General features: G+C 41.1%; 1 protein-coding gene across 2 annotated transcripts in view; it reads left to right on the top strand.

Annotated features, from left to right (window-relative positions):
• SLC22A4 (solute carrier family 22 member 4) overlaps nucleotides 1-13,611 on the top strand; it is a 41,680-nt gene extending 28,069 nt beyond the window's left edge. Inside the window, exons 6-10 of one of the 2 annotated variants that reach the window (XM_060636191.3) lie at nucleotides 3,522-3,622; nucleotides 5,251-5,465; nucleotides 8,037-8,219; nucleotides 9,673-9,808; nucleotides 11,928-13,611. In XM_060636191.3, the coding sequence (XP_060492174.1) occupies nucleotides 3,522-3,622; nucleotides 5,251-5,465; nucleotides 8,037-8,219; nucleotides 9,673-9,808; nucleotides 11,928-12,003 (711 nt within the window). In that variant the 3' untranslated portion in view covers nucleotides 12,004-13,611. The remainder of the gene's footprint in view (nucleotides 1-3,521; nucleotides 3,623-5,250; nucleotides 5,466-8,036; nucleotides 8,220-9,672; nucleotides 9,809-11,927) is intronic. The other variant, XM_060636193.3, reaches the window with a different exon arrangement.
• Nucleotides 13,612-14,279: the final 668 nt, after the last annotated feature.

The following is a 14,279-nucleotide window of genomic DNA, read 5'->3' as shown; positions in this document are numbered from 1 at the left end:
GTATATGCCTTTAGTCTTGCTGTGTCGTGTCTAGAACCTAAAGGTGTGAAAGCACAGGCTCAAGGGTTCAACCCAAAAGGCTCGAAGGTTCACCCCTGAAGGCAAGAGACCATGCGAAAAAGATATTCCATGGTGGCAGCCACACTTCCTGACAGTCAGTGAAGACTCGCAGTGTCCCCATTCATGCCCTGTGCCACGTCCTAGAGAAAATAAGAAAATGAGATACAGTTCCTATGCTTAAGGAGAATAGCATGTAGCTAAGAGTGTCACCAAGATTAGATGAAACATAAATGATGCCAGGAGGGAGGAAATGCTTATGTATCCAAGGAGTAGATGCTGTGTGCCAGCAGAGAAAGGGAACAGACTCAGAGCTGAAGAGGCAGGTCTGAACCAGGGGTGGGGGCCCTTAGATGAATGGAAAGAATGGAGCAGGGCTTTCCTGGCTAGGAGAAGGGTAGGCGTCTGCCCAGGAAACCCAAAGAAGACTAGGGCAGCTGCAGCAACAGTATGCCTGCCCACATTGAAGTCCGCACTGCTGGCTTCCACAGAAAGCAGAACTTTCAGAGGGTGGTGGGCACACCACTGCTCCACCCCAAGGGCTTCCTCCGTCCCTGGCCTTTGGCCCCTCTGTCAGAAGCAGATGTCCTGGCAATGGCTGGAGCGTTAATTACAGTGCCAGGAACCCAAGGTCCCAGAGGGCTGCTAGGACAGAGATTGCTGAATCCTTCACTTTTCACATCAGGAATTCTGTTCCCCCGGTGGCTCAGTTGGTTAAGCATCTGATTTCAGCTCAGGTCATGATCTCATGGTTTGTGAGTTTGAGTCCCGCATGAGGCTCTGTGCTGACAGCTCAGAGCCTGGAGCCTGCTTCAGATTCTGTGTTTCCTGCTTTCTCTGCCCCTTCCCCTCCCCCCCCCCTCCCGCCGCTCTCTGTCTCCAAAAATAAACATTAAAAAAATGTTTAAAAAAAAGAATTTCATTCCCAGCCTTAGATAATTTATTGGACATGGGGAGTGTCCAGTGAACTCTTCTGCATCTCAGGGCTGTGGTGGTTGTTTGTTGATATTTATTGGATATGTGATCTGATTCCTGTGTTTGAGGAATTTACAGTTTAGTAGTATAAGTCAGACTTACGAGAGATAGTTAGAGGCAAATAAGAATAAAGTCCAGTGTCAAAACACATGCTTCTGATAGAATCTTGTTTCTTCCTACCATGAGGCATTTGGAGCCTGAATTGGACAAGCCTGTTGGAGGAAAAGAGAGCCAGTGTTCATCTCTGCTGCTCACCTCCCGGTGACAGTGGAGAGGGGTCCTCTTAAGGAGGGTCCACAGAGCCCTGCGTCAGCAAGTGCGGCCTGCTCAGAATGATAATGGAGAGTCTACCAGGTGCCAGGCATGGTATTCAAATTATTTGATGTTCATTCAAGCCATAGCTCGTGGATACTACTCTAGGCTCTTTTTTTCAGGAGAAGAAATTGAGGCACAGAGAAGTTAAGTAATTTGCCTAGAATTACACAGCTAGAAGTCTCACTAGAGCTGTCTGGTGCCAAAGTACATGCTCTTCACAACTGTGCTTTCTTATCTCATGGTAGAGGCAGTGGACAGGAAAAAATACAGAGTAGTATCATCTTGGAAAGTGATCTGGGGCTTCTCTGGCTTTCCTTCTCAAGCACCTTTAACTTGCTCATCGAGTCTGGTTCAAAGGCATTTTGGTGACTCCATACAGAGGCGAGCACTGGATATAAGAATATTCTTGTACTGAGGTTTCCGAACCTGGCTGTCATCAAAATCACCCAAGGAGCTTTAAAAATACCATCCTTGGAATGCCTGGGCGGCTCAGTCAGTTGGAGGTCCGACTTCGGCTCAGGTCATGATCTCATGGTCCGTGAGTTCGAGACCCACATGAGGCTCTGTGCTGATAGCTCAGAGCCTGGAGTCTGCTTCATATTCTGTGTCTCCCTCTCTCTCTGGCCCTCCCCCACTCATGTCGTGTCTCTCAAAAATAAATAAACATTAAAAAATTGTTTTAAAAAAATACAGAATCCTAGGCTTCAGGGCCCACAGGAAATATTCAGATTCAGCAGGGCCAGGGTAAGACCTGGCGATCTGCATTTTCATAAAGCACCAAGTGTTAGCATAGACCTGGTGCCCAGGTCCTATCCATGCATGGCACCACTTCCAGAACCCCCATGAAGACTTCTAGTTCCCACTAGTCTATGCAGGGGCTTTGCTTTGTCGTGATAACAGGGTTCTACTGCCAGGGGCATGTTCTAGAGCTGCACACTCCAAATACTGTAGAAGAAGAAAGGCGATATGTCTGCAAACTGCAGGAGGGAGTGTGGTTATTCTTGGGAAGACAGATGCTCATATTTGGGGAGCACTTGCTTCAACAGCCAGTCTGGCAGTCTTACTCCTTCATTGTAGACACTCCTTCCTCGGCCTCTTATTTTTTTAAATCTTTTTTTAAAAAATGTTTATTTATTTATTTTTGAGAGAGAGAGAGAGGACACAAGTAGGGGAGGGGCAGAGAGAGAGAGAGAGGGAGACACAGAATCCGAAGCAGGCTCCAGACTCAGAGCTGTCATCAGGGAGCCTGACACGGGGCTCAAACTCACCAACTGTGAGATCATGACCTGAGCTGAAGTCAGACACTTAACCCACTGAGCCACCCAGGTGCCCCTCAGCCTCTTATTGCACATGCACTCTATGTCCTTGCACTTTATCCCAAAAAGATTACCCACCTCAGGGCCTTGTAACTTTTTTACAAGTTCCACTGAGCTTGGTTATCTAGACTCCTAACACATGGCAAGTTCACTTTAGTTAAATTAAGAATAAAGGAGGGAAGCCCATTGACAGCAGTAAGAAATTGCCACTAGCCAAATAGCACCTTTTCCTCAGTGATGCAGTAGTAGCAATAATTATAGTTAAAATGTATTGGGTATTTACTATGGTTCAAGTACTATGCTAAGCTTTATATACATATATATGATCTCATGTAATCTTCTCAACTCCCAATTATTATACCTTTTTAACATACAAGTAAACTGAGGCTCAGGGGGAATAGTCACTTGCCCAAGGTCCCTCAGTCAACCCAAATCCTTTCTGACTCTGAGACAACAACAAGAAAAATATAAAAAGCAGATATGGATCCCAAGGCAGTTAGGGGCTGCTTGGCCCTAAGGAGCACAGATCCTAAGGATCACAGCTCCGTGTGATTAAGGTCACCACAGTGATGTGACCATGAGTCAAGAAAAAGGCTGTTAGCAATCAGGCTTTATATGAAGAGACAGTGAAGCCAATGTTACATATTTCAAAGGCTTCTGTCTAAAATGGGCCACAAGTATTTTAAAGTGTTAGAATAAGCATCATATATGTAGATGCCCTTATTCCCCTCAAATTCCAGACTTCTGAGCATACTCAAGGCGAAGCAGAGTTACAAGCATTAGTCTTTCCCACGCTGTCATGGTTGAAGATACTTCCTTACTAACCTCTTCATCTCCTGGTTATTTGCATTATTTTAGCTACAGGAACTAAAACTCCCAAGCCAGCAGAAAATTCTCATTCTCAGCCTGTTCAGGACTCGGAATATTGCCACAATTACCATTATGTCTTTGATGTTGTGGTAAGTAACAAGTGATCTAGAAATGTGACATGCAGCACATAAGTGTACAATTGATTTTCTTTAATCCACAGGGAACATCAGGGCACGGCCTGAGTTTTCCTGAGACAAAATAAAAATTATAGAATTCTAAGCCATTTGGAAATGTCTTCATTCAATTCACAGAACTGGATGCTGAAAAAAAGTCACAGGGGATAATCTTTAGGTCTGCAGTCCTGTGGCCCACATGGAAAGGGTCTGCCAATCCTAGGGTAGTTGAGATGAAGACCATTAATGTTCCTGGTGCCTGAGACTGAGAGGGTAATTCAGCTCCTGCTTCTCCAAGCTGGACTGGCAGCTGAACAGTGACGTCACAACATCCCCACTGCATCGGACTTCTGATGAGCTTTTCACCCTTGCCAATAGCAGACTACCCAGTGATTTTTCAGGCATAGAAATAATGAGTTGAGTCTGTAGACTAGATTTGATGATGTATCTACCAAGAAGTGAGGAAGGAGAAAAGAAGACCTGCCTACCCAACAGGGGCAACACAAGAAATTGTAGGTTCAGAGACTGCAGTGAGTCTGCTTTTAGGGCCATCCTGTTTTGCAGTTAGAAGAGATCAGTGACAATTATGCCACTTGATACAGCAAGTGTGTCACAAGCACATGGCTTTCCTCACTCTACACCTGCTTACTTCTTCTATGTCAGTGTATGTCATTGGTGCAAATGTATCTCGAGTGCTACTGAACCAGTACTAGTCCCTAGTTTTGCCTGCATTGTACTTATTACCAAATGCGACCATCACGAAAATCCTCAGACTGATAACGTTCCATTTTTTCTTTTGTTTTGCATTAGCCCTTGTGCTACCCAACCCAGTAGAATATGTATAAAAAGATCCAACATTGTTCCTGAAAACATTTTTCAAATGCCCTCTGCTTTTCGGTCATGTCAATAATAAGCAAATTTCTGCACAGAGGAGTCTTTAAAGGGCAGTTGTTTTTTGCACAGAAAAGCTTCACAGTTATGTGGAAATTCACTGTAATGACGGGATATGGGGTGTGTACTGTGTGATACTTTGAACCATTATGGGGACTTTCATTCTTTTCCTCAAAGTGAGTTTTAATAAATTGATAGGAATTTACCGTAAGTGAATCCCATAGTATTACCTATGTATCTTCGTTTTTCTTTTTGATAAGAATGAAATCTGGATTTTATGTTCACTGACATGACTGACAATCTTTCTTCAAATTATAGTTGTAAGGGAATGAGGATGTACACAAGCTGTTCAGGAAATAACAAAATTTGAAATTCATTAGAACAGGGTAGGTATTGTTGAATGTTGGTATATCTAGACTAGGGCTATCCAATAGAACTTTCCACAATGATGAAAATGTTTTATGTCTGAGTTGTCCATTTTAGTAACTACTAGCTCCATGCAGCTATTAAGTGGGTTGAAGTGTGGCAAGTATGACTGAAGAATTGAATTTATAATTTTATTTAATTTTAACTTATTTACTTTTAAATAGCCATATGTGGTTAGTGGCTACTTGTAGGACAGAAAGATCTAGACAATTTCTTGACCATCATGGAATTATTGAGTGGTTCGGGTCATCCTCTCATCACTTTTGTGTTTTTCTGTGGTTTTGCAGGATGCTTACCTCAGTGGGTTACTTTGCTCTGTCTCTCAACGCTCCTAATTTACATGGAGATGCCTATTTGAACTGTTTCCTCTCTGCCTTGATTGAAGTTCCAGCCTACATTACAGCCTGGCTCCTGTTGCAAACCCTGCCCAGACGCTATATCATAGCTGGAGTACTGTTCTTGGGAGGAGGTGTGCTTCTCTTAATTCAACTGGTACCTGAAGGTAAGAAGTTAACCAATTTTAAGAGCTTACTAGAGGGGTGCCTGGGTGGCTCAGTCGGTTAAGCAGCCGACTTCGGCTCAGGTCATGATCTCACGGTCCGTGGGTTCGAGTCCCGCGTCAGGCTCTGTGCTGACAGCTCAGAGCCTGGAGCCTGTTTCAGATTCTGTGTCTCCCTCTCTCTGACCCTCCCCTGTTCATGCTCTGTCTCTCCCTATCTCAAAAATAAATAAAATGTTAAAAAAAATTTTTAAAAAAAAGAGCTTACTAGAAAAGCTCCACACCTTGACTAAACTCATCATTTGTCACTGTGCTCTGTTGTTATGTAGCCTTTAGATCCTAAGTTCTTCATAAGTCAATCCAATCAGATAAGTGATAGACAACTACATAATTTTCCTGTGTTCGTAACAACCACCCCCCCCTCCCCCGCCCAAACAGGAGTCAGCCTGAGAGAATCAGAAGTCACTGAGAGGAAGAACAATACTGTCAATCATCCCCTTGGTACTTTTATGTGAGGCACATATTCCAGTGTTGTAGTTTGTAGTACTTGCCAGGTCCAGTGTAAGTCAGTGATTTTTTTTTTAAGATTTGATTTGATTCATTATTTTGAGAGAGAGAGAGAGAGAGAGAGAGAGAGAGAGAGAACATGAGCTGGGGGAGAGGGGCAGAGGGAGAGAGGCAGAATCCCAAGCAGGTACCACACTGTCAGCACAGAGCCCAATGTGGGGCTCAATCCCACAACCCAAGGATCATGACCTGAGCTGAAATCAAGAGTCAGATGCTCAAATGACTGAGTCACCCAGGCACTCCTTAAAGTTGTATTTTTAAGTAATCTCTAAGTGGGACTTAAACTCATTACTCCAAGATCAAGAGTTGCATGCTCTTCTGACTGAGCCAGCCAAGCGCCCTTAGGCCAGTGATTTTTATGGTCTGTAATCTTTAAGTTGTTAAAGAGCACATAAAGACATTTGCTTCTTTTTTCTCTTTATATCAACCTTTATCATATTATTAAAATGTTATCAATAGATCATTGATACATAGTATTATACATAGAAATATATATTTCTTAATAATTAACAGGATAAAAAGGATTGGTTCTTCCCTTTGAGGATTAAATTTAACTATATTAGCGTGCTAACAACTTACTCTGAAACTGTTGTTACACATAAAAGTGGACAAAGGTCACTGAAGGAATAAATGATCTAGAAAAACAGTACAGAAAAACAGGAAGGAACCTGTCACTCTCCACCTTTGTTTGTGTCTAATTATTAAGATATTTGAGGGGCTCAATTGGTTGAATGTCTGAGTCTTGATTTCAGCTCAGTTCATGATCTCAGGGTCATGAGATTGAGCCCCATGTTGGGATCCACACTGGGCTTGGGGCCTGCTTAAGATTCTGTCTCCCTCTACCTCTCATGCTCTCTCTCTCTCACTCTCCTAAAAAAAAAAAAGAAAGAAAGAAAAGAAAAAGATATTTAATGAAAAAGTGTTACTTGAGGAATATCTTTATACTATAAAAACAATCCCCAAACAGCAAAAAGGACAACAAAAGCAACTGAGTTAAGAAAATCTCACTTCTAAAACCACTTCTGAGGAGGGAGTGTGGGGCAAGTTGAGGGCAAAGTACAGACTAACAGTAACCTACCCACCCCAGGATGGGATGTGTGTGATATTCCTCAGACACTCCTGCCTACCCAAGAACAAAGGAAAGGGGTTTAAGTGCTTACCATGGTGATGAGGGAAGTTAAGGCAAATGAAAAATTAGATTCCCTTACTGCCTACAGCCCACTGACAAGTCCTGGAAACCAGCAGTGACCTTCCTCTAGGAGCTGCCTCAATGATGACCCTTTGCTAGACCCTTTGCTTGGCTTAACATTCTCCTGCCCCACCCCACACCCCAGGGTCCTGTAAGTCTACTTTAACATATAAAAATTCCCTTGGGGCACCTGGGGGCTCAGTTGGTTAAGTATCCATCTTCGGCTCATGATCTCACGGTTCGTAAGTTCAAGCCCTACATCAGACTCTGCTGACAGCTCAAAGCCTAGAGCCTGCTTCTGATTCTGTCTCCGTCTCTCTCTGTTCCTCCCCTGCTCCTGCTCTGTCTCTCTCTCTCTCTTTCTCAAAAATAAATAAACATTAAAAAAGATTTTTTAAATTCCTTTGGTAACTTCCTTTATCTCACCCCCAAGATATATGCTGGTAATCATACTCCAAGCTTATGGCCCCCTGATATACATATGAAGCGTCTCATGACTCAGGTTTTACTAAATGGTAATAAATGGCTTATTTTCGTAACAACACTCAGTCCCTTAAGGGACTGGAAACCTTGCTTCCAAAATTCCTTAGAGACTTACTCTATCCCTAACCCCCTCCCAACCTGAGGGTATGTAACTAGCAACTCCTCATGACCCCAAGGTAGCTCTTCCTGCCTACAGGTCCTGTCCCCATGCTTTAATAAAATCACTTTTTTGTACCCGAGATGTCTTCAAGAATTCTTTCTTGGCTGTCAGCTCTGAACCCCCACCATCACCCCAAAACCCCACCACCTCTATTTACACTGGGTCTCTTTTCCAGATTACAACTTCTTGTCCATTGGTCTGGCGATGTTAGGAAAGTTCGGAATTACTTCTGCTTTCTCCATGCTGTATGTCTTCACTGCAGAGCTTTACCCCACCCTGGTCAGGAATATGGCTGTGGGGGTTACATCCATGGCCTCCAGAGTGGGCAGCATCATTGCTCCCTACTTTGTTTACCTCGGTGAGATGCATTTTGTCAATTTGTTCTTTTTTTTAAATATAAAGGAATAACTTTTTCATTGTGAAAAATGCTAACAGCATAAAAGGTACTGGAAAAAGTGCAAGTTTACTTCTTCACTCTCGGGCAGCCCAAATCGCAGACCTAGAACTAAAAGGAGCTAATATTAACACTTCAGTGAATAGCCCTTCAGTTGTTTTTTATTGCAAAACATACACACACACACACACACACACACACAAAGACTATATATTAATCCCCAGGAAAGGTACACTCTAAATCTTTACAGAGAAAATGAAGCATTTTCTTGTTTTAAACATACTCTACATGGCTGCCCTGAACAACACCTAAGAAAGCACATTATTATATAGAATGGTGTCATTTCTCCTTTCTTCCTCCCTATACGTTCAAACCCTGCTCACTTGGTCTAAAGGGTGGACCATTGGTGCCTAAGAAACAGAGGAATCCAAGACAGAGCTTTCTATTCCACAATAGCTACTCCTGTTAGTGACATAGACGCCTCGCAGAAGATTCAAGTTTAACATTTTCTGTCAAATAAAATTCTTGGGTGTGTTGTTCCTCTGTAATCTCTGTATGCAGAAGGGAAGCAAGGTGAGGATCTATTATTCTCCTGTCCAAGGAATGCCTGATAAGGAAGAGGTGGAATGGCTCATACAATTACATACAAAACCAAGACATGCAAATGTTGCAGAAAGCAACCAAAGCCAGGCAGAATTCACGGTGCCTAACATTTAGTGATTGAAACTGGATTGAACGTATTACTTAGGTTTTTTTTCTGTAAGAGTTTCATGGCTCTTTAGGGGCATCTGGGTGGCTCGGTGAGATCGAGCCCCACATCGGGCTCTGAGTTGGTCATGGAACCTGTTTAAGATTCTCTCTCTCTCTCTCTCTCTCTCTCTCCCTCTACCATTCATGCTCTCTCTCTTTTTAAAAAAATATTATTAAAAAAAAAAGAAGAGTCTCATGGCTCTTTGGACCTAGCTGTCCACTGCAGCCCACTTTTGCTGGCAAAAGCAAAGGTCATAGCTTGTCACACCAGTCATAATGGCTAGTATCTGTCCCTGCAATATGCTTTCTCTCCTTGATGTCCTCTCATCCCTCCTCTCAAATTTCTTCCACCGTAAGAGGGAAAACTTGGTAGGCAAATAGTTCCATCAAAGGAACATGGGTCACACATGGTTAAACAGTGGCTTAGAGAATGGAACTGGCATGAAAGACCTTATGCAGCATCATGTAAGTAAATGAGTATGGAAATCATGAAGGCAATGACATCTGCCAAAGAGAAACTGTGATTGTGATATTTTACATATCTTTTTCCTTCTGACAATGTTCAGATTTAAAACTGCTCTCAAATACCATTGTTCACCATGAGAAAAGGATTCCCAAGAGCGTCTGAAGAATCCCTATATGTAATTGATGTTCTTGTTCCTTACAGGTGCATACAACAGAGTTCTGCCCTACATCCTCATGGGCAGCCTGACTGTCTTGATTGGAATCATCACCCTCTTTCTCCCTGAAAGTTTTGGAGTAACTCTACCAGAGACCTTAGAGCAGATGCAGAAAGTGAAAGGGTAAGTGGAACTTTAAAAACTGATACCAAAATTCCTCAGAAGGAATAAACATCCAAGAATAGCTAGGAAGTTTCTGAAAAAGAAGGGTGGTAAATGGAGGGTAGCTCTATCAGATAATAAAGCATATTACTAAGCAAAGGTAATTAAAACAGGGTGATACTGGTGTATGATAGAAATCCCTGGAATAGAATAGAGTTCAGAATTAAATCCAAGAAAATATGATAAGGCAGTATATGCTAAAAATTAGCTATTCAAAATCAGTGAGGAAAATTAGATTATTCAGTAAAAGGTGTTAGAGAACTCAGCTAGCTATGTTGTATAAATAAAAAAAACTTGACTCCTACTTCAAAATACATCAAGATAAATTGCAGAGCAATTAATGTAAAATCATAAATGTTCCAGAAGAAAAGATATATATTTTTATAACCTTAGAGAAGGCCTTTCTGAATATGGTATGAAAAGCAAAGAGAATATGAAAGGAAAAGATTGCTATGTCTGATTGTGAAACTTTAGAAATTGTTGGCACAGCAAGAAAAGAAACCATAACTAAAAACAAAGGTCAAAAATCCAGGGGGAAAATATTTGCAACACACAATAGGTACCTGGGGCTAATATAGCTAATACACAAGAAACTCTCAGCAGTCAGTCAGAAAAAGACAAACAACTCAGCAGGAAAAATGCCAAAGGTCATCAACAAGCAGTTGACAGAAAAGGAAATTTCAATGGCAGATACATACATGAAAAGCAATACTTGTCCATATTTATAAAGAGATACAAAATAAAATAATTCAATATATATTTTTTTGTCTGTGAGATTTTATGAGAGTTTTTGCCCTGATACCAACCACTTCTTACCCAACTAGGTGTCCTGTAATTTAATTCAATTCCAACCCTTACCACCCAGAGTTTCCATCAGAATCCACAGGTTTAAGAGCTCAGTCCCATAGGACTGCCCTCACTTTAGATGCTGGTGATAAATATCAGGTCCCCAGATTATCCACACTTCTATCCAACTTGGCTTCAGAGTCTGATGTTTCCACAACCCCTGTGCTCAAATTCAGTAATTGTCCAGAATGATTCACAGAACCAGGATAACACTCTCCTTACCATTTCAAGCTTATTATAAAGGATACATATGAACAACCAGATGAAGAGGTGAGGTACAAAGAGGTGCAAAGGGTGAGGTCGAGAAGAGTCCAGGATACAGGAAACTTCTGTCCCTGTGCAGCTGGGGAGCACTGCCATTTTGGAGCATGGATGTGTTCACCAATTCAGAAGCTCTCCAAACCTCAGTGTTCAGAGGGTTTTATGGAGGTTTTATCACAGATGCATGATCAATAACTAATGCAACCTGTTGTCCCTCTCTTCTCTTGGAGGTTGGAGGGTGGGGCTGAAAGTTCCAGGCTGCTAACCAAGGCCTAGTGTTTCTGGTGACCAGTCTCCATCCTGAAGCTATCAACTGACCCACCAGGAGTTGCCTCATTAGAACAAAAGACAAGACAGTCCTATTTCCCCTATCACTCAGGAAATGACAAAGGATTTAGGAGCGCTGAGTCAGGAACCAGGGACAAAAACCAAATATCTTTATACAGTATCACAGACTGGCAAACAATTAAAGATGAGTGGTAGTGTGGGAGAAGTTTAGATTCTAGAGTGAAAATGTCTGGCTTCAAATCCCAAATCTATTGCATAAATTAGGGAAAATTACTTAACTTTCGCTGAACCTCAGTATTTGCGTCTGTTGTACAGGAATAGTTCATATGGCTGTTGTGAGTTTACATAAGATAAAGTGACTTTAGCATTAAGCCATGAAAAACATAAATCTGTATGTGAGTAGATTCTGGTCCCTGAAGGAACATGTACAACAAAATGTACCCAAAACGTTGTTTCTTCTAATGATAGGACTATTTCAATATTAACTTTAGCTTGCCAAGAATTTCATGTTTACCACTCGATCCTTTCCTGAGGAGAATTGTAAAATTATAGAATACAAACTCTAGACTCCTGAGTTATTACTAGAGTTATGTTCATTGACTGGATAAATGTTTTTCAGCATCCCTCTAGCATTTTAAGGAGAAGAGTCTTGACTAATTTTCTTTACTGCTTATCTTATTTTCAGGTTCAGACTTAGGAAAAACACAAGAGATTCAACGGAGAAAGAAGAAAATCCCAAAGTTCTCATAACTTCATTCTGATAAAATTTCCACCCCATTTGGTGACCTGAAAAACAGATGCATAAGACTCTATGGAGAAACCAAAGTCTTTCCTGATGAAATGGACCAACCCTAAGGATTAACACTAAGATGACTTTGCTGTTGAGAAATGCTTGTCACATAGCAAACTCCAAGCCACTCTTCCAGATAATCCCCTTATTTTAAAAACAAACCATTTCTAGATAGTCCACCTTCCTAATTAATTCAATGAAATGGGTTCATAAGATTTTTTTGAAAAATGCATTGGTCAAGGACTGGTAAATTCATACAAAGATGAACCTTCATTTTCAAACATACAAATACTATTCAAATAAAAAGAATGTCTTTGTATTAACACAACTATTAGGTGATAACAGTATATGTGTGTATGTGTATAAGTGAACTAGTACATTCAAAATTAGAGTAATTTTTGAAGTGAACCTATATATTGCTGTAACTAAATGATTATATGCAGTATTCCTATCCAGAGAATTTCATACAATCCTTTGAGGGGAATTGATGGCAGATATTAATAGTGTTTTACAAGTGAAACACGGTAAGAGATCAAGAAACCTTGACATGCGGCTCATATGACCTGTTGGCCTTTACGAAGGAAACCCGGACAGTTCCCTGCTAAAATTCAGCGGCTATAACTCACAGTGTTTTGAATGGTCTGTATTTGTTGTGATCTTTTGAGGCACATGATTGAACTTTCTGTTTCTTAAGACTGGTTGAAAAGGTATTTTGCTAGTAAACAGATAATCAGGAAAGCCACAAACCAGTTAGATTGGTAAAGATGGTTTGTATGCCCCATGGCCAAGAGACATCAGCACTCAGGAAGAAGGCTGTCCAAGCCAACAATCTGGAAAGACTTTTAAAACAGTTCTTTCCATTAATAGATTCCTTCCTAAGCACGGTATGCAGCTACATTCTCTCTGACCAGGGGTGCATCTGGTTCCATGAATGAGCAGTGTAAAAAATAATGGTCACTAATGGGGTAATGTGTTATCATAAGCTCAGAAAATAAATGTCAGGTCTCTGTCTCAGCATGTTTTAGGCATGCTGAGATGATAACACAGCGAGGAGTTAATCCTGGAGACTGAGGCAGCATGCTTTCTCTGAAAGTGGCTTCTGCGACAGCAGCACAGCGAAAAGCAACTGAGCCTTTGACATCCCCAGCACTACAGTGTGCTCATAGAAGGAGGTAGCTCTGGTTTTTTATATGATGCTTGGTGGCATCACCTCCTAAAAATACTTATCCCCAAGATTAAATTTTCACTAAATATTTTGTAGAGGAAATTTTGATATAACTTCTTTAATAAATGGTCCATGTTATTTCAAGTTTCTTATCTTGAACTTGTCTGATTAACCCTGAATTCTTTCTCTTTATTGTTGTATTTCTAACACATATTTTATATCCTCATGACACACTGATCCTAGCTTTTGATTGTTACTTTAAAATCCACTAGAATATCCTAGAATAGTTTATGTCATGTCATTTGCACAGTTTCATCCACCCAGTGCTTTTGTCTCCCCCATGGATGCAGCCTGTCTGGATAATTTTTCCACCTACCTTGCTGGGCACTAGGTAGCCTGTCCCACAGACAGCAAGTCACGGTGTCTCCCAAGAAGCTCTCCTTGAACTTCCTTCCCACTGGTAGTGGCTGTTCCCTCCTCTGTGCTCCTCATGCACTTACTCAGTTGGGCTCTTGTCTTATTGCTTTCCAGAGGCTAGGGACATTACCTTGTTTGTCTTTTTATCCTCTGTAGATCTGTTTAGCATAGTGTTTTCTTGCATTTAGCAAGCATTGATAAATATTTTAGTTGAAAAACTTTGTAAATCTAGCTTGGTGAATATGTTTGATACATAGACATTAAAAAATTTAAATTTTTTAATGCTCTCAAATTTTTAAATGCTCTCAAAGCTTTTTCTAAATGTGAAACGTGAGGATTTTATAATTACCTTTTATTGCTGTTTGTGCAGGTGCTTTATGTCTTTTGAAAATCTGTTTATATAAAGGCAACAAGTACAGACATGATTATCTTTTCGGTAGTTCAAAGATCAAGTAGATCAATACGTGCCCAAATACTATTTGATTAAACTGAAGGTGCATTGCTGATTTTTAAAAACTACTTTTATTTATTTTTTTAAGTTTATGTATTTATTTTGGTAGAGAGAGAGAGAAAGAGAGAGAGGCAGAGAGAGAAGGAGGGGTCAAGAGAAAGAATCTCAGGCAGGCTCCACACTGAGCATGGAGCCCGACTCTGGGTTCAATCCC

The sequence above is a fragment of the Panthera onca genome, chromosome A1, assembly GCF_046562875.1.
Source record: "Panthera onca isolate mPanOnc1 chromosome A1, mPanOnc1 haplotype 2, whole genome shotgun sequence".
NCBI classification, from domain to species: domain Eukaryota; kingdom Metazoa; phylum Chordata; class Mammalia; order Carnivora; family Felidae; genus Panthera; species Panthera onca.
Note: the sequence above shows the minus strand (reverse complement) of the source record. Positions and strands in the feature narration are given on the sequence as shown.